This window comes from Phalaenopsis equestris, unplaced genomic scaffold, assembly GCF_001263595.1.
Source record: "Phalaenopsis equestris unplaced genomic scaffold, ASM126359v1 Scaffold000002, whole genome shotgun sequence".
Classification (NCBI taxonomy): domain Eukaryota; kingdom Viridiplantae; phylum Streptophyta; class Magnoliopsida; order Asparagales; family Orchidaceae; genus Phalaenopsis; species Phalaenopsis equestris.
The window spans coordinates 76,311,025-76,338,556 of NW_018164444.1; the positions used below are offsets into that span (position 1 = coordinate 76,311,025).

The 27,532-nt window shown below is 35.0% G+C and overlaps 2 protein-coding genes across 4 annotated transcripts in view; one reads left to right on the forward strand and one right to left on the reverse strand.

Annotated features, from left to right (window-relative positions):
- Window positions 1–13,820, reverse strand: part of LOC110036009 (serine/threonine-protein kinase RUNKEL) — a 25,710-nt gene extending 11,890 nt beyond the window's left edge. For all 3 annotated transcript variants that reach the window (XR_002295192.1, XM_020740364.1, XM_020740355.1), the window contains exons 1-8: window positions 13,651–13,820; window positions 13,458–13,547; window positions 13,135–13,187; window positions 12,958–13,033; window positions 5,230–5,291; window positions 5,050–5,128; window positions 4,887–4,946; window positions 3,148–4,770 (exon numbers count right to left, since the gene is read on the reverse strand). Coding sequence is in view for 2 of the 3 variants with exons in the window: in XM_020740364.1 (XP_020596023.1) it covers window positions 3,148–4,770; window positions 4,887–4,946; window positions 5,050–5,128; window positions 5,230–5,291; window positions 12,958–13,033; window positions 13,135–13,187; window positions 13,458–13,547; window positions 13,651–13,698 (2,091 nt within the window). In the remaining variant the exon portion in view is untranslated. The remainder of the gene's footprint in view (window positions 1–3,147; window positions 4,771–4,886; window positions 4,947–5,049; window positions 5,129–5,229; window positions 5,292–12,957; window positions 13,034–13,134; window positions 13,188–13,457; window positions 13,548–13,650) is intronic.
- A 10,972-nt stretch (window positions 13,821–24,792) lies between these two features.
- The window catches only part of LOC110039558 (amino acid transporter ANT1-like), a 10,648-nt gene continuing 7,908 nt past the window's right edge, over window positions 24,793–27,532 (forward strand). Inside the window, exons 1-2 of the mRNA XM_020744667.1 lie at window positions 24,793–25,169; window positions 25,843–26,505. Coding sequence (XP_020600326.1) covers window positions 24,933–25,169; window positions 25,843–26,505 — 900 coding nt within the window. The 5' untranslated portion in view covers window positions 24,793–24,932. The remainder of the gene's footprint in view (window positions 25,170–25,842; window positions 26,506–27,532) is intronic.

Consider the following 27,532-nt stretch of genomic DNA (forward strand, 5'->3'; position numbering starts at 1 on the left):
ATATATATATATATATATAAAGCTGGAGAGGGAAAAAGGAAGATATATTTCCTCCACCTAGAGACAATAAAAAATTTAGAAAAGACAGACACCCTACAAACAAGCGTATAAATGAAGCAAGCCTTCCCCAGGAAAAAGAATAATGATCACAGAACCTCTGCCTGAGGCAAACACTCAAAAAGACTCTTCCAAACTATTGGAAGAATTGTCTTTCTTATCTCCCTCTGGAAAGTGTTCCACCATATCAATAAGACGACCAAGCTTTCTCCATTCCACTGACAGTACCATCGCTCGTACAAAGACATCAAGCAGCGATCTCATTGTCGACTTAGTAATCATCGCTTTAACCAAGGCGAAATTACGAGAAGAAAGATAATTTAATTCCTCGTAGGATAAGCGATAAGGACAAACAATATGTAACAAAAGATCCAATTCCAGAGCCCACACTATCCTCAACTTCAAAGTCTCAGGGGATCAACATACTAGCAAACAACCTCTTTTCATTCCCTCATCCTTCTCGTGAAGCATTGCAAGCGTCCAATCGAAGGGCCAAGGGAATCAGGAAACTAAGGGTCTGTTTGGGGCAGCTGCAGCTTATTCAGATTATCCTGATAATCTGGTGATGAGTAGTTGATCTGGAAAATTTGTTTGTCTGTTTGGTTTGTGAGTTTTGAGAACAGCTGATTCTGAATAAATGACCAAAATGCCCCCGTCCTGGATAAACCTTATTGCACATCGTTGTGTCCACCGAAAAGTATAAACTGGAGCAGAGGAGCGGCAGAGGAGCAAGGAGAAGAAAAAACAAAGGTTACCTGTGAGAAAGATTGTCGGAGATGGAGAGATACAAGGATCGATTGTCGGAGGGAGACGCGGATCGCTGTGCGGAGTCGGCGACGATGTCTCCGCTTGCTGCGAACTTTAGGACAGAAGAAGGAAGCCGTGAAGAGGACCTCGATGTCTCGTCGATATCGCTTGCAACGAGCTACGCTAGGGCAGACGAAAAGGAGGGGAGGATGTCGCGGATTGCGGCGGCAGACGAAAGAGAGGGGAGGATTTCGCGGATCGCGGAGAGGCAGAGGAAAGAGGGCATATAGTTGTCTTTCGACACTATTAAACGCGGATCGCGGGGCACGATCCCCGTCTAATACAAAAATGAAAATTGAGTTTTCTAATAAGCCCTGCAAACGCGATTTTCAAACAGACAGTGACGTTTTGAAAACGCCACTGTTGCAAATAAGCTGTCCCAAATGCAGCCTAAATGTATATTCGAATATCGGGTCACAGACCCAGGCCTTCTTACTTAAAGAATCGAAACCAGTCCCTCTTTATTATCATTATTTTTTAATAGATCCGCTCACCAAAAAGGCCACATCATCTTCAATCGTCTGAAGTGCTCTGATCCAGCTGGAAGTAACGTCTGATCAATAATAAATACATTCAACAATTTTCGATGCAAAACTGGTTGCTCGAGACAAAGGACACTCATCACATCACCGACATTGAGTTGTCCCCATGGCAGAAGTTTTATCCTCAATTAAATCCCTTCTCCCATGTTGAGGTGGGGAGAGAGGGGATTCTTTTGATTCCACCCGAGAACCACCCAAGAAAAGGGGAGCTCTCTGAAAAAATGGACTCTCTTTCTGTTTTAGGATTTCTGGATCTTATACCAGGTTGTGTGGTATCACGAACAATACGGGATCCTACATCCCAAAAAATAATTCAACAACTAGCTTGTTAATAGCCCACTATATTTTAAAGTAATAATTTCACGTTTAAATTTTCAGTTACAAAATGAGTGAAAGAATGGATAATGTATATACTATATAGATCAAGTGGTCAACATAGAGAAAGTAAGTACATTTATAATTGTTTATTTTAAGTTAATTTAAATTTATTTTGGTACTGGCTCTATTAATTTATTAAATCATCATTAAGTAAGATGGTAACTGAAAAATTTATTTTTTCATCAAATAGTTTGTCCACTCCGAGCCAGGTCATGACATTGTCAAAGAAACCTAGCACCAACCATGTGCTAGCATGCTAATAGAGCCCTGTATCCTGGAATGTTGCCTAGTCATGATTTTCATCAAGGATTTCAAAATACAAGCATCCTTCTAGAAATCATGGTTTCTTTAAAAAAAATCCATATTGCAATAGATTATGTGTTAATCAAAATGAAATTTTATGGGACTTAAGAATAACACAGTAATAAGATTAATTTTTACCACAAAACAAGATGGCATATGAATTCATTCAAAAATAGGTTACATGTAACAAAGCGCTAACGCATGAGAAAGTATCGGAATAGTTCAAATATCAAATATGTGACAAATATGCTGATATTGAAAACTGAGCAGTAAAGTTTTCACTAATAAGTTTAAGGTTTTGGTTTAAAATACCCTTAACCTTTAGCTTGTTTACCCAATTTTGGTCCCTTTAATTCATTAAACATCGACCATCTAATGATTAGATTAGAAGAATAGATGTTTTAGATTCGACTTATGTTAAGAAATGCAGAGGTAGACCTAGGATAAATTGGGCTTATTGTATAAAAATTGATTTGAATTTATTAGAGTTAAATGAAAATATGACACTAAATAGGACGCAATAGATAAAAAGGATTCATGTAGCCGACCCCACTTAGTGGGATAAAGGTTTTGTTGTTGTTGTTGTAATTCATGATAATTAATGGTATAAAAACCCAAGCTTCAAATGGAATTTAGTAGGCTCGTGTGGTTAGAATCTCTCATGAGTTTTGGCTCCTATCATGATTGAGCAAGGTTCAAGAGAAAGTAAATCAGCAATAGATTCCCAATAGTTAAGTGGACTCTTGGTGCATAATGCTCATTGAGCCCAAAAAACTTTGTTTGAGAAGGCATGATAGTCAATATTAGAGCTCACAGATGAGAGGAAGATTGTTAAATAACATGGGTGTAATGAGTTTAGTTTCACATTAGATAGAAGAAAAACCTAGTTTGTAGAAATATGCAGTTGGCTCTCAATCACAGGCATAAGGATTTAGATTGAAAATGACTTTGATCATGAGTGTATCTGGCCTGACTTTCATTATCCAGTTTGATTCACATTCCCTAAGATACAAGAGGAATGGACCAAAGAAAGATCACAGAAGGCTTTAACAAAACTGACCTGCCAACTAGATGATTTTTTGTCCTTTGATGGGGATTCACTAGCACAGTTATCTTTCCCGACAGTATAATTCAGTGTGGAAATGTAGAACAGCAGCTCTCCCAATGCAGCCATAGAGAACCTCCTCACTTTGTCTTGTTTATCCCTTAAGCCATGGACGAGAGCATCGATAATACCAGAACTAGCCAACTCAGTTTCAATGTAAGTGGAGTGGCGAATAAATAAACCTACCACCGAAGCAATCTGCACACGGAGGACGGAGGACTTCGGATGTCTCAGCATCTTTACAAGTGACGGCATTATTGCCCCGTTCATTATTAGGTTAGCCGCATCAGAATTTGAACTTAATATTTCTAAGTATCTGATAACTTTCTCTGAAATTTGAGGGCTCCCACTGAGACCATGAATTATTTGAGTATTAAGCGCGCTTAGCTGTTCAGGCAGCAACTTAACGTACTCAGATGATGTTACAGCACCAAAAGGAAGAGACGGGATTGCATCTGAAGTTTTGCTGCTCTTGCGGCTGGGCATCACAGGTTTGACTGAGTGGTCTGTCGGATGCCAAAATACTTGAAAGATATTACTAGATATTCTAGATGACTCTGTATCGGGGTCAGCTTCAGAAGCTGCTCTAGACCGATGACCGGTTCTTTGAAGATAGACGGTAGAAGGAGTAGCACCAATTTCATTTTTTTCAGAATGAGCATCTTTCTCAGGTTTCTTTGAGCCTTCAGGCATCACATGACCATCACTAGCTGCAGCTTGTTGGCTTATGTCATTCTCTGTTGCTACAGTATCCGGAATGGAATTATCTATGGTAGGTTTTTCACTGAGACAAATAGCAGGACTCTCTGAAGCATCAGTTTCATCAGACGGATCATCCTCCGGGATTTCACTAAAATCAAGTTCCATGTCAGTGTTGTCAATCTTCACATCAGCATTATTTTCACATTCTCTAGCAAGAGGAATCCTGTAGTTTTCCTTTTCATTCTCTCTTTGAAGGTTCATTTTGGCCAACCTTGAAAGTCTAAGAATATTGACATCCTTTCCAGAATGTTCGACCACTTTTCGCTTATCTTCAATAACTGCATCAGCAGCTTTAGCTTGGACTTTCCGAGTGAAGTTAGCATTTTTAGGAGGTGTCTCAAATATCTTTTTCCTTCTAGAAGAACTTCCATCACTTGCATTGCTTTCTCGGCCTTTTGTAGGTGTGCTTTGTTGCGAAGGTCTTTCACCATTTCTTTCAGTAAGCAATGGTTTAGCAAATAAATGAAGCATGTTACTGAAAGCAGGTTGAGGAGGTAGAAAAACAGAAGTGAACTTCGTTCGCCAAAACCTATGTTCGCAAAGTTCAGCCCAGTTTAACCTTTCTGCTGGATTTTTAATTAGCAAACTATTAACCAAATCCACAAAAGCATTTGACGGGTTATTGGGAAGGTCTGGAGTAGAATCTAAGAGAATGGATTTTGCTAACTTTGTAAATTCATTTCCTATGAAAGGAGGCCTTCCAGCAAAGCACTCATACAAAACACAACCTAGCGCCCAGAAATCAGATGCATAAGAATTCACTCCCCCATCCTTAAATAGCTCTGGAGCCATATAGCAAGGTGTGCCTCGCTTGACCTGTAGCACCAAATTACAAAATACAAATTCTTTAACAACATCAGGAACACTTCACGTAAATGTTGTGCATAATCTAGAATTTGTCAACTGTATAGTCAATGTGAATAGAAACCAACCATGTCATGAGAATTCTTCTCTATTTCACTTAGCCTTGTTGCCAAACCAAAATCACAAAGCTGCAATTGAGATGAGGCAACAGAATACAATATTAAATAATTGCCAATTTCACGCTGAAAATAAAAAATTATCATATGATCAAGTCAAAAAAGAGAAAAACACCTTCATATGTCCATTCTCATCTAGTAAAATGTTTGATGGCTTTAAATCGCAGTAAATTATTCCTTTTGAGTGAAGAAACCTAAAAATGGTTATGTTCGATATGAACAACATTAGCAAATATGAAGTCATAACAAAAACAAACAGTTATAATAGCATGTTTGAAGGCATGATAGGAATTACTGTAGAGCCTTGACGATATCATGAGCTAAGTCATGTATTGAGTCTTCGGGAAGTCGCCCATCCTTAGAAAAAAAAAGCTCCTCCAGTTATTATTGTTGCATTGTGTTGTTTAAATGATAATAACAACTATGGTAAGCCTAACATAAATTAGTTCAAGTGCACACGAATAAAAATACAGTGAATGTTACTAACTGCACGAGACAGAAAGTCCAATATATATAGAAAGAAAAAAAAACTCTAAATCAAGCACTGTGCATGCTCAAACCTTATGTGTCGCCCAAACATAAGTCCAATATATAGAAAGGGAATGAAAAGCGAGAAGTGGTTAATATAAATGCTAGCTTAAAGATAAGAACATAGTGAAAAAGCCTCAAACGAGCCAGAAATTTACAAATGAGACAGTACGTAAATATTGCACCTCTAAAGCTAGCAACTATTCAGCAGAAAGGCAAACCTTTCAAACTCCGAAAAAAGCAATACAATTAAAAGTTAAAAATCTCGTCAGAAGTTCTGAGAGGTGTATCATTGTTTTCAGCCTTTGGGGATGTTATTGGGAGTGAAGTATTTGTTAAATTTCATGGGTTTGGCCCATTAGTGATGGAAAGATGACAAACCAGAAAATAAGGGAATAAGAATCCAAAAAACATGCAGCTGTGCATGTGAAATAAATGTGAGAAACAATACAATGATGATGGTGATGATTGAGACTCACACCGTCAGCTTCCCTTTCAAAAGCTTGTTCTATAAACTTAAAACAAATTAATTCGTCCATACTCCCAACATCATTATTTTAAGAATCCTAAAGCTCCTAAAATTTATTTCCATAAAAATGTGTGAATTTTTTTTTTAGAGAGGTAAGTAACTTTTACATGGTTTCATTTTTAAGTGTTGAAGTTTGGTTTTACTTTCAATATGACCGCTGCAATGCAATAATTTATCATTACAAAGCAAACTAAAATACAAGCATTTCCGTGATTCAATAAAGTACTTTTACACAACTTCTAAAAAAAAGAGCAAGATTTAAGTTCTTATGTATTGCATTGCTGCTTCAAATTTTTAATTTTATTTTCAAATAAAAAGGGAAAGAACTTTGGGGACCATTTAAAAGGATTTATAAAGCAAATATGAAACTATAGTCACAATTTGCCAAAGCCTTAAGGGAAAAGTTGATAAGGTTGAATAATATGGCCCCTGAAACCTAGAAAAGTTAATCGCTAAAATCACAGGAGAAGAAAAATCGTTGATTGATATAGTTCTAGAATCTCACTCTGAGGAAATGCTAATTATTGAAATAATTGGGACTGCCTCTAGTCGTTGCATCTTGGTTTTGCTTTTATGGATGAATTCATACAGATATAATGAATGTTAAAGTTGATTCATATTGTTTAAATGCAAGTTAATTGAAAAGTGAAATACTAGCTCACAGAGGACGTCAAGGAATTTCTTATTTTGGACCTTTTATGACCCACAAACTTTCAGTTTATTCAATTTTTGTGCATGTCTAGTTGTATTTCCTTAGAGCGCCTCACGTGTTTTGATGATTACATTCTAGGACGAGTCTCCTTGCCAACATAAGATGTGAATCTTATTTTTGGGTGAATTTTATGATGTGAAATCTTCTTTTTGGATGACTTTCATAATTATATATACTAATAATTTATTAAGTGGCCAAGGTGTACGTAGTGATTAGAATCTTATCAAATGTGATGCATGTTGGATTCCATATTGTCGTGGGAATATTGACGGTTACTGAAATAGTTTGTATATTAATATTAATATTTGAATAAAAGATTTGTGTTTGTTGGATTTACATTACAAGAGGCCAATTGCAAAAGTTAATAGTTGATAAGCTATGATTTTGTTTTTGAGTATGCATCCTATCTAAGATTGTCGTATTACATCTTAGATTCTAAACCATCCTAAATCATTTTAGATAATATTTGTTTCATTCATACGTTATGAGTGAAGACTGACTGGGTGAGAAGCGGGACAGAGCACCCGGCGCCTATGCACTGGGTTGTGGGCGCTTAAGCGCCCACTTGGGTGCTGCTTAAACTGAGAAGCTGAGGTCTATGGGCCTATTTTGAGCGCATATATGCCCATAAAGGCGTCTATTTCCCAAAAACTTGGCGCATAGGCGCCAAGTTCAGGCGCCTATGTGTTAGGAGCAGTTTGTGTCGATAATTGGTTTTTTATCTCGATTTTGAGCGACGCAATGAAGGGTTTGGTGTATCTTCTCTTAGTATTCTTCGATAAGCATTCTGGTGAAGGAGAGGAGTGTCAAAGAGGCGGATTTTGGTGACTCGACATGATTTTTTAGTTAAACAAGAGATAAAAGATTATAGAGCAAGTCCTGTAAGTTTTATGTATGTGTGGAGAGAAAACTTGTGTGAGCTCTTCGTAAAACCTTCTGAATTTCATTTTGAAAATTTCTGGTAGTGTCTCCATGATTTTTTTCCGTTTCAGGTTTTTCCACGTAAATTCTCGTGTGTTTTTTGTTGCTTTGATTGTGCTTATATTTTAATATTTGTTCTGTTTTTATGGAATTGGTATGATCCCATTATTTTGCAGTGTAGTTTAATTTCTCATTGATCCTAAGCCCTGGTAAAGTTGGGAATTGTTCGTTTTGTGATTCTTATAAACTGGTATCAGAGCGGGGTTTGTTTCGAGTAAGAGCAGTGACCGAAGAAACAAGTTCAAGATGGAGAAGTTCAATGAGATGAACTTCGCATTCTGGAAGATGCATGTGGGATATTTGTTGTATCAAAAAAAACTATACTTGTCACTACAAGCAATCACAAAGAAGCCTTAATCTATGTCTATAGAGGAATGGGAAGTGTTGGATCAAACGACATTGGGTTTGATCAAGTTGACACTTTCCTCATATGTTGCGTTCAAACTTGTGAATGAGAAACTCTGGTGGATCTCACGGTGGCACTGGTCAAAATGTATGAAAAACATTCTGCTTCCAATAAAATTTTTCTGATAAAGAAATTATTCAATATGAAGATGATAGAAGGTAGTTCAGTGGCAGAGCATCTCAATAACTTCAACACTGTGAAGAGTCAGTTGTGTTCCATGGGGATCAAGTTTGATCAAGATATCAGAGTGTTGATGATACTATGTTCAATATCGGATAGTTGGAATGGTTTGGTAACGACGGTGAGTAATTCTTCAGAGACTTCAAAGTTGAACTTTTATGACATCGTGGGTCTGATGTTAAATGGAAAAATTCGAAGAAAAGCTACAAATGATGAATTTTCAGGTTCGGTGTTGGATGTTGATCACAAGGGAAGAAATCTGAGCAGGAATACAGGCAGAGGCAGAGGCAGAGGCAGATCCAAGTCCAAAAAAAGAAAGTCCAAGTCAAGCGGAGGATAATATTGGAACTGCGGCGAGAGGAGTGTTTCAAGAACAGTAAAGCTCCAAGAAAAGCTAGTTATGGAGGAAGGAAAGTAGTTACTCTGCTAATGTCTCCACTGGTAAAATCCAAAATGACTCCCTACTTTTATCCATAGTTAATGAATCCTAGAAAGTGGATTCAGGTGTTGCTTTTCAAGTTTTCCCCAATACATAGGTATTTAAAAATTACACTCAGAGTGATCTAGGAAAGATTTATTTAGAAGAAAATAAGGTCTGCAGTATAGTAGGAAATGGTGATGTTGAAATCAAGTTGTCGAATGGAATAGTCTTGAAGCTTACAGAAGAATCCAGATATGTGGACATAGATGATACTGGTGATCAGGAAGATGGAGACATAACAAGTGCTCAACTAGAAGGAGCACTGGAAGTTCCTCAATCACCTGCTACAAAAGTTAAAAAATACAGCAGAGTGGCACGACACGTACACAGATATTCTCCTTCTTTACACTATTTGTTACTAAATGATAGTAGTGAACCAGAGTGCAATGAGAAGGCCACTCAAGTTGAAGATTTAAGGGAGTGGGTGCTTACCATGGATGAAGAAATGCAATCTTTGTAGTTAAATTAGAGTTTGAATTTGATGGTTCAATCAAATGGCAAAAGAGAGATACTTTAAAATATTGGTTTTTTTTCTTTTAATTTTTTTTTATTTTCTGTTAAACATATTTTCTTTCACTTTTTTTATACTGATTTTTTCACTTGTTTCATTTTTCTTGTTTGTTGCTTTTATTGTCTTTGTAAATGATTTTATTTTCCATTTGTTTCAAATATTCTTTTATATTCATATGGGGTTTAGGGTTTTTTTTTTTAATTATGTATTGATAGTCTATGTCATATTTATGTATTATCTTTAAATTTATAATTTTTTTATATTGTTCAAGGTCTACGTCGCAATCCAATTTTAAGGCTTATGCCTTTCCTTCATAAAAAGAAATGTCTGTTTTTTATTTAGGCTTTTAAAAATTGGTAGTTTACAAATGAAGAGAAGAAAAAAAACCAAAACAAAGGACATTCATCAAATTGGCATCAAGGACAACCTTCGCTACATCAATGGATATCAATAAAAACATATTATAAACGTAACAATGAATAAACTATTGACATAGTAATTAAATTCAAAGACAATCCTAAAGAATAGCATCTTAAGCCAATGCCCCAGATAACAAAATTATATTAAAAAATGGGGAAAATTTAGCATTTTAAGCTTACGCAGATACAAATTATATATGTTCTATTGCTGACTGAAGGTCAATTTCAGGATATTAAACTATTTAATGGCAACTACATAACTCAGATAAGTAAAAGGAAAAATGTGATAAAAATCATCCTGAATAATTTAATAATTAAATAAAAAGAACCCATAAGCATCTATGAAAATCTAGTGAAAATTCTGAGAAAGATTTCTATTTCTTACTCAAAAATGAATTACACCCTACTATACATAACAGTGATTGGCATACCCATCCACAAATTAGGAAATCGAAATTCCTTTAAATTAGTAATCCAATAAAATTAAGAAATCAGCAAAAAATTGGAACTATATAATAAAGGAAAATAATAAAGATTAAAAGATATTTTGAGTGAAAAAAATAAAATCCTCCTTAATAAAGTATATAGATTGGTCAATTTTGAACAATGCCCTTATATTAGATTATATATATTATACAAATCAAACTTGAAATTCAATTTTGTGATCTGCTCGAATAGTTAGGATGGAGTTTTATGGGTTGAGTGAAAGAGAAGAACGATAAACGGCTACAATTTGGTCGAGGGTAAGAGACGAAGGACGGAACAAAGCATTTTAGTCGAGCAAAAAGGTAGAACAAAAGAGCACTGTGATCTCAAGCATATGCAAGGAGATGACACAATGGCCCATGTCACCCATGTGTATAAGAGGAGACGGCTTGTGCGTTGAAAACAACACCAGAGCAATTTATAGATCCATCGTAGTTCACAGTGATGAGGAAGCATCGGGCTGCCCATTTTTGTGCGCAAATGGCTCTTTTACATAGTTTTTCTTTTGATACGGTCCTTGAATCGTCAGAACCTTTTGCCATTCTCTATGAAAATAGGGTGTTGTTTGCACAGGGCGGAGGACCTGCTTTTTGTACTTTTTTGTACTTCTTTTTATCTTTAATGCAATATGCACCTTTCAAGGATGCAGCCGTCACTAGAGACGCGAAGGACGCCTCGGCACTTCTTCAACCTGAGAGATTTAGAGGATGATTGAGATGGAGAACCGGCCTCTGATGCGAACTGAAGATTGTTTGAGCTGTGATACTATGTGAAAAGATTGAGAAAGTTTTTTCTTACTCGATAATGAATTACATCAAGCTATAAATAATAGATTAGCTGGCATACCAGCCCACAAATTAGGAAACTGGAATTTCTTTAAATTAGGAATCCCATAAAATTAGGAAACCAGGAAAACTAAGAAATGTCACATGAAGGAAATAAATGAATATTAAAATATATTTTGAGTGAAGAAAATAAAATCCTTCCTAATTAAGTTTATAGGTCAATTACATCCAACATGCTCTATTATCATGCCAATTCAGTCATTAATATTGCAAAAAGAACTCATTCAATAAGAATGTACAAAGCATATTGAAGTTGATAGATACTTTGTAAAAGGATTATCGGAAGCAATCTTTCAAAAGTTATCATGCATACTTGGAATGGAAGATATCCACTCATTTTCTTGAGGAAGAGTATAAAATTATTGCATAATTTTCACCAACTAAGAATTGTACTCATCAAGACTAATGCCCTATTTCTTTTTTTCTTTTGATTCTACCTCATTCACGGGATTCCTACAGTCGACTCATCAATCCACAGACAATTATAATTATTTTCAAATTATATTCCTTAATTTGATAGTTTTATCTATTAGATGCTTTCCAAGTATCTTATAAATTTTGTACATGTTGAAATAAAATATACTAAATAAATTATCTCCACTTATTATTAGACGCAATAAAATTTTTAATATCTAAATATTAATGAAGCATGAGATCCACCATGTCCATAATTAATTAATAGTAAATAAAAAGTCTACCACAAATCAAATTTTAATACAATTGTTGATGTCATAACTTAATGAAAATAATTCATTAAGGGCCCGTTTGAGGCAGTTTATTTGGTGCAGTGGCGTTTTGAAAACACACCTGACTTATTTGGGTAAACTGAAATTTGGCAGCTTGTGCGTTTTCAAAATGCTAAAACCAGTTTTTCACACCGCACATATCTAATTGCGGTGACAGCTTTTTGGCAAAGGTATGACTTTTCCAAAAAAATAATAATTTGTAATAGTCAGCGCACCTAGATTATCACAAGATTATTTTTAATCAGCTTATCAGCAGATTATTCAATAAGCTACAGCTATCGCAAATAGACCCTAAGACTAGCCTCTACATTAATAATACGTTTAGAGCTTTTGGCATACTAATTGATCAAAACATTCAATATGCACGAGTGATTTGCATTTATGTAATTTGAGATAAAATTATAGAACAAAATTGATTTTGATACACCATCCTATAAATACCAGCTAATTTTTTGTTTGATAGAACAATTAATTATATGATATCTCATTTTCGTCACCCTTAATTCCTAGTTTACATTCAAGTTCATTGTTATCATCATCATAAACCTCATCACTACTATTTAGTGTCAACTATATGAATCCTAATCTATGCATTCTTCTTGAGTGCATAATATGACAAATATGTCAAATCTACTAATCTATTTTTTTTTGCACAACTCTTACCCAATTTACCTAGACCCTGCTCATTTTTCTTCTAAAATTCTCACCTTGATTATATCCACTCATCATATTGTAGGATTTCTTGTATTCGATTATACGGGCAGAAACCACCACTATTTCTCAGCTGCATTATATTCAAACGAGTGCTACTTTTAATGCCACTCTAATAAGTTTATTTCTCAATTTATCCATCATATTTTTATAATACACCCATCTAAATATTCCAATTTTAACAGCACTTAGACTAAAAGAGAATTTCTTGACCCAATATGCAATTCCATACAACATGACCAGTTTAATTGCAGCTTCACAAAATATATCTATAAATATTGACAATACTCTTTTATCGCACAAAATTATTGTAGCAATCCTCCAATTTTAGACAAGATTCTTAAATAAACAAAACAGCCTTAAATTTAGTTGAAGGTTTTAACTCAGTTTCAAAAGTGTGCGATGATTAAAAACAGAAAGCAAGAAAGTTCGCATGCAATCTAGAAAAACCAAGTAATTAAATGGACAAATTAACTTCAGCCGCATACCTCCTTCAGTAAACTCATGAGATCTCTACCAACGCAGTATTCCAGTATCAACCAAAGGTGAGCCGAGCTTTCATACCTGAAGCAAAGCCATCCAAAGAAAACTTGTAAATGCTTAATTCAAAGGTCACAATACAGAACACAAAAATGCTGGAACTCTCAGCCTAAATAATTTCTCACCAAGAATAGAATTTTAAAATATTTGGATGGTCCAAATCATGAAACATCTTCACCTATAGACAACATAGAAAAACTGATTAGAATAAAAAATAAAAAATAAATAAATAAAGTAAATCAGAAGAACGCTTTTCATAGATAAATTCGTCCCCAGATATATTTCCTTAATCCATGTTTCATTCCACAACCTACGTTTTGACGATTCATCCAAGCAAGTTTAGACTGTATTCCCTCCCCGCGTTATTCTTTACAATGTTTGAAACACAAAACGCAAATAAAATAATCATAATAAACCTAATCAAGTTGCAATTAGAAAATTTGCTCACTTCATGGAGGATCTTCGACCTCTGTGATTTGTCGACGCTTTTGATGGCATAATACTCAATCGATTTCTTCATTCTTCCCTTATAAACAGTCTTATGATCATACATTTCAATTTGAGCAAGGATCAGTTGTCTGAAAGAAACCCTAGGACAAAATCAAAGATTAAGGCAGAGAGGGAGATAGTAAGAAGCTCACAGAGTGCTTGCCGCGGCCGATGGCCTCGTATACATGGTAGTTGTTCATGGTGACCGCTAGGACAGCTTTCTCCTCTGCCGATTCAAATCCAATCCCCCATTTTCGCCGCTCGAGTGAAGTGTGGAAGGAACGAGATTTTGTTCTTTTCAGCGTGGGCGGGAAATTGAAACCAGGCTACCGGATGAACCGGGCTGGTTCTAGTTGAGCCGGCCCTATTTGATGGGAGTCAGATTTTGTTGGTTGAGGATTCTTCAAATTATTGTCTTTCTCTCTAAGTTGAATTTGAGCTCACTCAAATTTGAATAATATGTGAGAAATTTGATCATATTTCATTTTTACATAGAAACTTAATTATTTTTTAGTATGTCATAAATCTAACTTGAACTCAAAATGGTGATTTGATTTTTGGTTAAGTCAAAATTACAACAATTTTGTATGGACTTTCAATTAATATTCCCAGCTAGAATTGTATGGACCCTTCGCATCTTTAAACTTTTTTAGGTTTTGGTATGAATTTTAAGTTGGATCTCTGGTCTACTTAACCCATGCCTATAATTATTCAGGAAATATACATACATATCACTTCAAATATTTGAATTTATATATCCAACATTCAAACTTACATATTTATATTTATAGCACCTCAAACTCAATAATATATCAGATATATCATTTTTAGTTTACTCATGGTATTTTCTTCCATCCCCAACACATGCTTGATAGTTTTCAACAACAAAATCAACTATGTAATAGTCCTTGGTAGAGGGCACATCTGAGCCGCTTCCATTGATATTTGTTAGCTTAAGCAGTGTATCATGACCTCTGAGAATATTTTTCAATGACAAATGGGCATTTCCAAGTAGAGCATCATCCTCCGCACAAAACCATAATTCTCACACTTGTTAGCCAGTTGATCGAATATTTATATTAAAATCCTTTCTTTTATCGTTTTGTCTTGATTTTTCACATCATAAATTGATATTTTTTCAAGTTAGGAAGAGGGTGGAGATAATCTTCATATTAGAGCTATTTAGCAGCTAAAACCATCAAAATTTAAGGAAAAACAATAATGACACTAATGGAAATGGTGGCAACTAAAGATATTTGATACCAGCTTGATCTACCATCATTTTATCCCACTTAACAGCCTCAAATCATCCATGGCAAGACTTCACAAGGTGGTTCACTCTGGCGATATCAAATCCATTGACAGTAACAATAACTACAAACCTCAGTGTGTTCTTTACAACATAATCCTCTCCCTCATGTGATGAGAACCCAATTGATTCCCCCATTAAAGCTTCTTAATTATTAGGTTGTTGACTTTGCCATTTAACATCCACCTTTGTTTTTCCATATTCTAATTCATCTTTAACTTCCATGATGCAAGTGTGGAGCTCAAGGAGGTCAAAGAGATGTTCGAGTTAATAAAGAAGGCATGGTTTATGCTTGGTATTGACAAGATAGCACTTAACGTATACTTGACCTGGACTATGTCTACAATTTGTAATGATTTAGAAGTGTGATTAGGACCTATTTAGTGGAACATTGATTAAGCTTAGAAAATTTGTCTTGAATACCTAGAAAAGATGCATAATTTCTTGAAGTCGTTACTTGTTAATGTTGCAAATGTTAATGTGAGCTGAGAGGAAAGTATTAAATCACCACACTCCACTCTAATGGTAATGCTTTGTTATTCTCATTGAGAAGGTTCTCTCATTGGCTCTCTCCACTGCTAAGATCATGCATGAAAATCAATGAAGATCGACTAGTTAAGATTGCAATGTTGAAGCCAACGACTCTTCAATACCCCATAAGTTTTCTCTCACGAGCACATTCATTAAGGTTTGTCGCTTTATTAAAAACATTACACATAGCGAGAAAAAAATTGTGGGAGTGTTAGCTTTGCATGGAAGTTCACAAAAGTTGGGGGCATAGGATAAAAGAGGATAATTGAAGTGTTGAACTCATTTTAAATGAGATCGACACATCTTAATCTCTAGCCTATTCTTATATTTTAGGATCCATGATTATGAATTCTCTTAATTGACTTCCCTGAAGATTAGTTTATGACTAAACCCCAATTTATAACCAAAGACATATCTCCCCTCTTTGGTTCAAGATGAACTCAATTTTATCATTAATTCATTCAATTAAAGTTAAGACAAGCATGGTTAGGTCAATAGGAACTAGAAACCAAATCCTCTTCTAGGACCAAACTATTCTTATGCTGCCCTTGAGATCATTGAACCCTATAATCAAATTTAATGCTTTAGGAGCCCTCCTAAGAGCTCTTGGAGCCATTTTTTACACATCCCATGTGCCATATTAATTAAGCTAACCTATTTAACTTAAACTACCCTCAATCACTTTATGGGACCCCCCAATCAAGCCAAATTCTCTTGCTCAATGCTTTAGTTTCAAATGAACACAACTAACTTTTTAGTTATTACAAATTTAACCCACTTACCACGACCCACCTGATGATCTCATTTTTTGTGAGGTCTAGTTTTTCTCTTAGAGATTAGGATCTAGCCATAGGGTTTTTTTTCTATTGATTATCCTAGAGGAAATTTGAGCCTCCTCTTGCTCTTTCATAAAGTCTCACATGGGTGGTCTCAAGCCCTTAGCACTTGGTTGAGAGGGCTAAGATCAACATGATGAAGTTCAATAAAGAATTCCCGTAGGACCATGAGGCCCTAGGAAAACCCCTAGGTGACTTGGCCACTCCATCACTCACCCCATATACCTCTCACTAACATGTCTCACCCAATTACCCAATTCTCCACCAAAATTTCCTAACCTCTCCCAGATTATCAAATTTATCCAAAATTTCTCAAACTACCAAAATTTCTTCAAATTCCCAAAAACTGTCCCAATTACCCAAATCACTAAAATTTCCATACCAAATCACCAAAATTACTCATTATTATAATTTTCAGCAAAATTCCCAAAATCACTAAATTGACCCACCTTCCACCAAAATTTTAAAAAAAATCCAACTCAACAAATATTCAAGCCTTAATTCAAAATCACCAAAGCTCAAATCCAAATCCACCCAAGTCCACCCTAGGTACAAAATCCATCAAAATCGAATCATTATGCCAAATTCAACTTCACATAGCCCATCATGAACAGTTTAATCACCATCAAATTTAAATTCAAAACTCAAATTCAAGCTCAATTTCTAGACCAAAATCAATTTCCTATGACCCATCCTAAAAGCCCACCAAGCCAAGTTCAACTTTCAACTCATTTTAACCCAAAAGCCCAATCATCATGACATGAATAATCCCATCATCCATTTGATTAAAATCAAAGTCTATGTCCTAAAGTCCATGATTGAAATTACCTTTTTTTGGCTTCATTGTGACACCCCACAAATTACCTAAAATCCTAAAATCTCTCCTCATGAAATTGCCCAAGCCACATGCAAGCCATGAAGCCTTCTCCAAGCCACATGTGAGCCATGCAAGCCATTAAAAGTCCACCATACAAAAGATGGAAAAAGGAGGGGGTGCTTTAATGATTCCTCCATGGTCTTTAGCCTCTTTCGTGATTCTTTTCTAACCATGATTTAGCCATAATCTCTTGAATGGGGACTTAGCCACTCTAATCCATCTGACTTCCACCAGCCTTAGCCACTATGGGGAGTCACCCAAACCCGAGAGCCAACACATAGCTAAAACCCAAAATTGAGTTCATCCAATGTGGCTCACTCTCATTGAACATTGGTGCTTCTCTGCCCTTCACATAAGTGTCACCTTGGACCTCTTAGCTTGGCCAATTAAGCTCTATGGTTAAGCCTTTAAAAACGACCCCCCTCACGACCAAATAGGGACATGCACAAACCTTGGGGAAAAATCTGCCAAAATCACTCAACGCTATTCTTACACTCTTACAAAGCTCATCTCCATCATTCTTAAGCCCTTAAACCATCCACAAAACCCTAATTTCTCTACTAAAATCTAGGGATTTTTTGGCCATTCCACAAACTTCACCAAAACCCCAAATTGATTGTTCTAAATGCTTCCCCTTACCTCAAAAGCACCTCTTCAATTGAAATCTCCCTCTCCTGATTCCCCCTAACTTAGTCCAAGACCAAAACTGATCCATAATTTGGTCTAGGCCATACCTAGGCCCATCCATAGAGCAAATTAACACTTAGAGGAGGTTCGCTGTGTCAAAACGAACCTTATCAACCAACCCAATTGAGGCCTCACTTCTTGGGCAAGGGTATGGCTTGAAAAATTCCATTTTTGCCTCGATTTAGTCTTTTGTGAAAGAAATGAACAATTCATATCCACCTAGCCATATAGATCTATTTGTCTCACTTAGATGAAGGTGTAGGAACAAACCCATTGAATTTGTTAAGTGTCTTGAGAGAACTTACTGTTTGAGTGTGGACGATTCTCGGATTAGGGCTCATTTGGGACGATGAACGGATATTGCCTATTTGCGTGTACTCACAACTCAGAACAAAGTGCTCGGATTGAGGTGGACGAGAGAACGACACATGAACCGTGAGCCGAGTCAGCGTCTGTGTGGAAAGTGCAGCCAATAGCGGGATGACGCGTGGGATCTTCAAAGCTGTGGAGTTTGCGTTGGCACCCACGTGGTTAAATAGAAAAATCAGAATTTTTTTTTCTATTAAAATCATAAAATGAAATATAACCTTAAAAAATCATATCTTGGTGTAGAAAAATAAGAAAAGTAAAAGAAATGCCCCCGTGCTCAGTGAATAAAGGAGCATCTAATGAACCTAGATTTGAAAATATGTATTCAGTGTATGATTTTTAATTATTTAAACACCCTAAATTTTATTTCAACCCTAATTATTTAAATATTAGTCACCATAGATTGAAAATTTTAAGGCATGTTTATCGTGTGATTAGGAGTGTGTTTTGATTTTTTGAAAGTCAGAGAACATCCATAACCCTAAAAGTTTGAATTTTCATGATAATCACTTTTATAAACTAAAAATATTTCTAAAAATAAAAAATAATAAAAAAAAATACAAAATCAATTCTAATGAGTCCACTGAGCCAGAGGCACTTAGAAAAAATAAAATTTAATTTTAAAATTAAAAGTGTAATTTTCTATCTTTTTTCTCTTTTAAAATGACTAAAAATTGCAAAAATATAAACATATTTAAAAAAAAAAAGAAAAATCTCTCTAAATGAAGGAAATAACTTTAAAGAACTCCCATAAAATTTTTAAAGACAAAAACATATTTGAGTAACTAAGTGTATTTTTTATTTCTTTACAATTTATTGCCTTAAAAAATATAAAAGATAAAATTTAAATAAAAAAATTATGAAATCATGTTTAATGAACTCATTAAAGTCAGAGGCACTTAAAAAAATAATAAAAGTAAAATTAAAAAAAATTATTTTTTATGTTTTTTTTTTAAATTAAAAGTAATTAAAAATTACAAAAACACAAATATACTTCAAAATCTTAGAAAATTTTTCTTGATTAGAAGCAATAACTTTATAGTGCTCTCATAAATTTTTAAGAATCTAAAAATATATTTTAAGTACTTAAATGTATTTTCTTATATTTTTATAAATTATTGACAAAAATAATTATAAAAAATGAAATAAAAATAAAAAAATTATACAATCAAACTTTTGAGTTCACTAAAGTTAGAGAGATTAATGAGAAATAAAAATGTATTTTCTATGTATTTATTTATTAAAACTATTTAAAAATTTATAAAAATTAAAATAAAACTTAGAAAATCTTTAAGTTTGAGTAACCCTTCAACTTTTAACAACAACTTAAAATTTTTCTAAGGTCAGAGGACATGTTTTGGATTATCAAATTTATTACCATTGGAAATTCATAATTATGGGTTTAACTAATTATAGAAAAATAATTAAATCTCAGAAAAATACAAATTCTCCTCTGATGTCTTAATTAGTCTACGAGTAAGAGGTCAGTGTGGTTTTATGACCTTTTGAATTCAAATATAAGAGTCATGGGGTATAAACCCTAGAGGTAAATGGTAATTTTGAAATTTTACACTTTAACTAATTTTTTAGGCTAAACCAAAGGGAAAATGAGTAAGATTTATGATGATTAATCCAGTGAGATGATTGAAACAAATGGGCAAGTGAGGGTAGTAACCTACTCACAACTTTTTCTAGAAAGGGTAAAATTATAATTATTTAAAATTATTGGTCATATAAAGAAAGAATGAATATGGATGATCCAAGAGCGAGGGGTCTGAGTTAGGAGATCATTAATTCACTAATATGGAACCCCAAATCAATGGTTAAGTATAATTTAATCCTTTAATAAAGATTAAACGTACTTTATAAAATATTTTCAAAATTACAAGTTTACCCCTATGTTTTTAAGAGCTTGATAGTGAACTTGGTTTGATTTAATATCATTTGAACATGATTAAAGAAGAAAACTTAAATGATGATAAAAACTTTAAAACACTTCAAGCTTAAGCTGAATCAAGAGAGAAAAATGTAAAATTCCTTAATGATCAAATATACCTATATAAGTGCTTGCCCAAGTAATTCTTAAACTGACATTAAAAAGGGTAACCACGTGTCTTTACTTGTGGGCTAATTAAGACATCAAGACCAAACTGAGCACAGTTAAAACATGACAAGACTCCTAATGCAATTAATAAGGCCAAGTGAACTTAAAATGATTCAGGAGATTCTAAAGTTGTTCAGGGTCACACCCCAAATACCTTTACAAGATTTTGGATATTTTTAGAGGAAATTTGAGCTTATTACAATTTGTTGAGGAAATAATCCACAAAAATTGAAGGACTCGCCAAGATGTGATTTGAGCCCCTGTAACTCATAACACTAATGATAAATTCCAGTTACCATTTAACCTACACTAAAACCCAATGCTTAAGGGCATGAGTCTTGGATATGGTATTCATACCCTTGTGGGCGATTGGGGATATTTGAGATATGATGGTATATGGATCATCGAGCGATGCTATATGTCAGACATTTTGGGGTTAAAAGCAATGATGTGAAGCACTTATTGTGATAAAGAAAGTGGGATAATAGGATAGTATCTCCTAGCCTGAGGACCTTTAGGTAGGGAGTAGGATCGATGTTAATATTCACCTACACATATTGAAAAATTGCCCTTGCTTTCTTAGTCGCCACTAGAGTGGACCCTACTTTCCGTCTCTCGAGAAAACAAGCTATTTTGAGCATTTTTGGGAGCCTAAGCGTCTAACATTATTACCTGTGGGCCAAAAGCTGGCATGAGACTTCCATGCGCTTGGTTTTAAACACCCATGAAGGCATTTTAGGTGTCAGGGACTGGCACTGAGGAGCTGGTTTATCCCCGAAAACCCTGATTTACATTGGGAGTGCCTGACAGAGAATTTTCTCAATCTAAAAGCTAAGGGAAACCACATGTGACTAAAACTTGACCCCATAACTTCAAGAAGAAATATTTTTTAATGGCCATTCATCATGGGATTTGTCTCCAATGAGCATTCCAAAGCACGACACAAACATAGCATCCCAAACCCTTAGCCTAAATGATCATACGAAGGCCTTCACAGATCCAAAAACCATGAAAAGTTATGAATTTCTAGAAAACGACCACATAACTCAAAAGTGTACATTTGCGGAGTTTAAAACTAGGGTCTTGGTGCAGACGGACGCCCAAGACCCTCGCGGTGGTAAAAATCGATTCGAGCTTGAATATTCCCAAAATGTGTTAGGGAGATCTCAACAACTACACTTGACCTTATAAGACTCTGAATTATCAAAATGGACATAAAACACACTTGAAGTTAGAGCTAATATCAACTCACGTTGAATGTCCTAGGTAGGGCCAAATCGGTACCGGTCCTGGTTTCGTGCTCGTGGCACATACCAGGAGATCCGATGGGTTGTCCTGGATGTCGGGAAAATAAGCTTAGCTCCGTATCTTTAAATGAACACCCCGCTTATGTGACATCAAGTATATATATATATAAGATGATGCTATGAGTTTATTAAAAAAAAACAAAAAAAATCAATAATTTAGAAAACTCATCAAATATATGAATGATTCATTCCAAGAATGAATAAATCCGTGTACATGGTTGGTCTTCAAGAGTAGCATGAAAAGCTTAACAAAGAAGTGCATTAGAAGCTCATTTTATGTGCATGATGTCAAATGTTTGATAATAAGAATCAATGCTTGGAACCTTGATCTTATTGGAATTGGGTGTTGAAGGGTAATCTTAGTCAGTAGAGAAAACTATTGAAAATTATGTCAAGCATTAAAATAATTTTTGTACCTTATAGGAAACTCTTCTTGAACTATTTGTCACAAGCCATCATAGATTTCATGAGGTCGAGCTAAATTTTCCACAAATGTTATAAGTTTATCACTAGGCTTGACTACACGAGATGGATGTGCAGAGCTACAATGTCAAGAAGGATAGCTTCCCTAAGGAAGAGCTTCAGTATGTAGGGGGGTTATTACTGTGTACACTTACTTGGTGGATTTTGAGGTAATTATGCGTCTCTATTATTCATCATCGTCGATTGTCAAGTCTTACGTAAAAGTCGGAGTATCCCATTTTGAGACTCTATTTTCGTAAAAATTCTTCAAGCGATGCAAATGAGGTTAATCTTCTAGCTGAGTGATGTATATCATTGGAAAATGAAATTAAAGTTTGTTGTCTTAGATATCGAGAATGTGCCTTGGAGTGGAAAGCAATAGAACAAGAAGCCTGTTTATTGTGTCTTTTAACTATTGAAGAAATGCAAGCTTCTTTAAACGAGACTTCATTTCTCAAAGACGTTGCCTAAATGTTGCGTGCTAGAAAATTCATGGTGCTAGACTGATAATTTAATATCCAAGCATCGCACAAAAATTCATCACATGCACAGATAAAAAAAAAAAATAGCATGAATTGCACCAAGATTTTTATATTAAATAACTTTAGAAGATAAAAAACTTTGACGCCTATCCCAATCAATGTAATCCACTATGTGTTTGTAAGTATAAGAGTTCACCTTTCTCTCATAAAATAAAAAATAGGGTAGCAATATTACATAAAAATTTTCACTTGTCATTATACATAAATATATATATATATATATATATATAAGACACAATAACCATATTTAGACTATAATGGTGGCAAAAAGAGTGACAACAGGTAGTGATGCTCGATGGTGGTCGATGGAGACCAATAAGTGGTGTTCGATTATGGTCGATGGTTATTTGTAGGGTCATCTCTCCACAAATTTTATTTGATTGTGTTTGATGGTTATTTTCAAAAAAGTAAGTCATGTTTTTTTTTTAAATCAATTATTTTTATTTGATTAGATAATGTGATCAAAGATGTGGTCATTAATTAATTTAAAAAAGGGCAACAAAACCACTTTCCAAGTTTTCTTTCTATTATTTTTAAATGGAAATGAATTAGAGAAAGAAAAAAACAATGACAGACTTCAAAAGAGATGGTGATAGATGGAGTTAACAGCTTGAATAAATTAGAAGGAGCCTAAGTATGTAGATTTATGATGATTTTATCCTCCTTCCCATCACAGCTCATGGGAGGGGTGCCCATATTATCGACAATACTAGTAAATATAACAATTCAGTGAATAAGCATATTGATTAATCGATGGATGTTGATAGGTCCTGTTCACTGGCATACAAACTTTGTGTTGTTAACTCAAGTGTGAAAAGACAACATATGTGTGCATGCAAGCAGGTGGTGGAGTGAACTATAGGTTGTCATATTGCCAACCAATCGCTAACTGGCCAACAGGTCAAAAAATGTATAATGTATTGGATGTATCATGTAGGAAAAAAATGTGTTGGTTGATCATTAGAGGTTGGTCTATCAAGTCGAAAGCTTATCTTTGGGATAGATTATTAACATATCATAAGGTAAAATAAAATCATTGAAAGAGAGGGCTTATACACCGTAATATTGAATGGATCTTGATCAACAAAATAATCTGAATGGATTCAACTCACCTTGAGTAATATTAATAAAGGCCAGCAACAAGCAAAGCAAATCCACTAAAAGTTAATAGTTGCTACACAAATCATTATTAAATGCTAAAAAATAGCAGTTTATGACTTGAGATATTAGACATAGCATCTTTTTTAAATATATTGAGAATTTAATAATGTTTAGAAAAGAGATTATTTAAGCTACTATAGCTTTCTAACATTAAGAATTTAATCATGAATATGCTTTAGCATAGCTCTCATAATTGTTGCTTGGAAGTATGATGTTTGAGCAACTATTTCTTTCTAACATTTACATTGTCTTCAAGGATTTCACCCTCCATTACCATGACAAGACATATTTCATCCAAATTGAATATTGAGGCATACTTCTACAAATAATAACATAGCAGACATATTTGTTCAAGTATGAACTTTTTCGACAAAAAAGTTGTAATGATAAATATTAAAGTAGCTAAGAAATAAAAAAAAATGAAAATTTAGCAATTTCATTTAACATTAGGGTTATCCAAAAATTTTAATTAATAAAAAAGATATGTAATCAGAAAATTATATTGAATGACTAACAAGAAGAAGAAATAAATATTTATATTTTTTCAAGTAGATCTTTATCTAATACTCTCTTCTTTTTTAGGGTCTGTTTGGGGTAGTTCATAAGTGCGGGCGGCATTTTCAAAACGCCGCCGTACCGTTTGGTTCGCGCGTTTCGCCAGCTTATCCGAAATTGCGTTTGAGTTTTTATATTAAACGCAAGCCGCGGGTCGACCCCTGCGGCCGGCCCGGCCCGCAGGCCGCATTTCAGGATAAGCAACTTATCCTGAAACGCACAAACTGCCTCAAACGGACCCTTAGTTACATGTATGACAATTATAATCTTTTACATATAATTAGAATTTTTTTTAATAATGAATATTAATTTTTTTAGGGAAAATATAGGGTCATGCTTAATTTTAATGAAAAAAAAAACCAACTTACCACATGAAAACTCAGAATAAAATTCACTCAAAAATAAAATTAAAAAACAAAATCACCAAATAATGAACATTAAATCATAAAATATATCACTAGAATTGAAAATACCTCCTTCCTGACAAAACACAGCTACTTCGACAAACCGCCGGAAGACCATTTGTTCTCACGTGCGATATTTGAGTAGTTAATTCATTCAAAGTGACTTTACTCTGCGCAACACAGACAAGTGCATCGCCAATCAACTTAACAAGAATACGGCCGCACTGCGACGACACCGTCCTGCAATCCATTCTCGTTCTCCTGAGATCTGGCCGAGCTTTCTGTGGTTCATGGCGACCACAGGAGGCTCGTCATCCACGGCCCCGCTATTGGATGATCTGTCGCCGACGAGCCACCGGAGAATAGGCGGAGCAACGTGGGCGCAGACGCTCGGCAACATCGTGGTGTCAATTGTGGGGACGGGTGTGCTTGGTCTTCCCTACGCATTCCGCATTGCCGGATGGCTCGCCGGAACCATCGGCGTTGCTATTGCCGGCGCCTCTACCTTCTTTTGCATGCTCCTACTCGTCAGTAATTCCCCTTCACTCGATTTCTCATTTTCCGTTTCTCTGCCTTGGGGAATTCTTCGGATTTCACGTGTCGATTCATTTTGTTTCCTGATAGATTTGAAGCGATAGATATTTCATACAAATGTTTCATGGTGGAAGAAATTATAGGACTCCATTCTTACAACAGATCAGTTGAAATCAACAGCGATATTTTCATTGTGCATTTGTAAAAAAATTGCCCTAACACTTCACTCCTGCATTCTGTACAGAACGACATTGATTTTTCTGCATATTTTTAGGTCAAAGCTGCTTTGTATTTCTATCTGCTTTTTTTTTTAACTTTCCTAAACAATTAATTTGAACTGTTCTTCCAAAGCAAATATTTCTACTAGTATACAAGAACCTGCTCTTGTTGTTTCTTTATTTTATCTAATGGAACCTGTTTAATGGTGTAGCGATTCATCGGTGTTGGCGTGCTTCTGGTGATAGTAATCCCTTAGTATAATATATACTGTTATCATTATGATGTCGAAGTCTCAAGAAGCATGCTGACCTTTCAGCTGTCTTATTGCCATTTTTATGGGAATTTTGTAACATCTTGCGTTTTTCATCCTGAAATCAACGGGATTGTAGTTTGTAGATCACCACATTTTCCCTGATATAAAATAAGCCATTTTCCTTATTTTTGTAGATTCAATGCAGAGATAGATTAGAAGAAAGTGATGATGAAGAAATTAGTGATGCAACGACCATTCAAAGTTATGGGGATCTTGGCGCAAAAGCATTCGGAACAGCAGGTCGATTCCTTACTGAGTTTCTCGTACTCACCTCACAAGCAGGGAGTGCCGTTGCCTATTTAGTCTTCATTGGCCAGAATCTCTCCTCCTTGTTCACCAAAACCAACGAGTCTTCAGTACCACCTACTATCTTCATTTTCTTTCTACTCCTCCCATTTGAGCTATTCCTTTCCTTTATCCGCTCTCTTTCTTCCATTGCTCCATTTAGTGCCTTTGCAGATGGTTGCAATGTCCTTGCAATGGCTATTGTTATCAAAGAGGAAATTCAAATGTTTGACAGATTTTCTTGGCAAAGGACTGCCTTCAATGGGACTTGGGGTTTACCTTTTGCAGCGGGTGTGGCTGTCTTCTGCTTTGATGGCTTTAGCATGACTTTGCCACTGGAGGCATCAATGGCCGATAGAAAAAAGTTTCGTTGGGTGCTTGTTGTGGCATTTATGGCTATAATAACGGTATATATTAGCTTTGGGATTTTTGGGTATTTAGCCTATGGTGATGAGACCAAGGATATAATTACACTTAACCTCCCCAATGATTGGTATGCTATTGCCGTCAAGGTACATTTTAACTTTTGGATCTTTTCCTGACTGTTTCAAAAAGCATTTTTTTAACAGCTTAAGAATTAATTTTGTAAATATTTTATAGTTAAGCTGTTGCTCGTGCCAATAATTGATAAACTTTGTAAATACTCATAAAGCTAGTTTACAGTTGAATAAGCAATCCTGAAAACTTTGCTTTGCCTTCCCAATTTTTCAAACTTCAGCACAGGTTTGTAACAATGAATGGAAAATTTTATCAGATCTAACTTTATGTGCAGACTTTATAGATGAAATCATCATCAATAGCTCTTTGAGATGGCTTATGAATCCTCTTCTATTTCTTTAGGATGAGTGTTGCAAGGGTGGTTAACTGTATTTGCAACCCGCCGTCGCAGCACACACCACCCGCTGCGGGGCACCTAATTGTTAAAATTAATTCAATATAATCTCCTTATTGATGCATCTATTGTCGTTGTTATATCACTTACATGTCAAAACAACCAATGTCTTCTTTTCTCTTTTTTGTCTTCGGTGGGTGCAACCAGTATCATTGTTTTAATAAAATCATTTCTCAGCCCATTCTTTCTAATGTAAACCCACTTCTTCTTAATATACTCATTTTTTACAAGCTCAATTAAGTGCATTCATTGTTGCAGAAGACCACCCATCCTTTAAAATGTTCTTTTTGTTAAAGTATCTTTTCCATAAAATTGACCATCTATTCTTTTTAATGTGCTTCTTTTCTTGTGATTATATATTAGTTTAATTGCATGTGCATAAAGTGCATGTTCTTAGGATTAAAAAATCGATAAGATCATGATGAAAATGCATAATTCATGACTAATATAACAATACAACAACAACAACAACAACAAAGCCTTAATCCCACTACGTGGGGTCGGCTACATGAATCCTTTTTCTCCATTGCGTCCTATTTAGTGTCATATTTTCATTTAGTTCTAGTAAATTAAGATCATTTTTAATACAATAAGCCCAAGTCTTCCTAGGTCTACCTCTGCCTTTCTTAACACAAGTCGAATTTAAA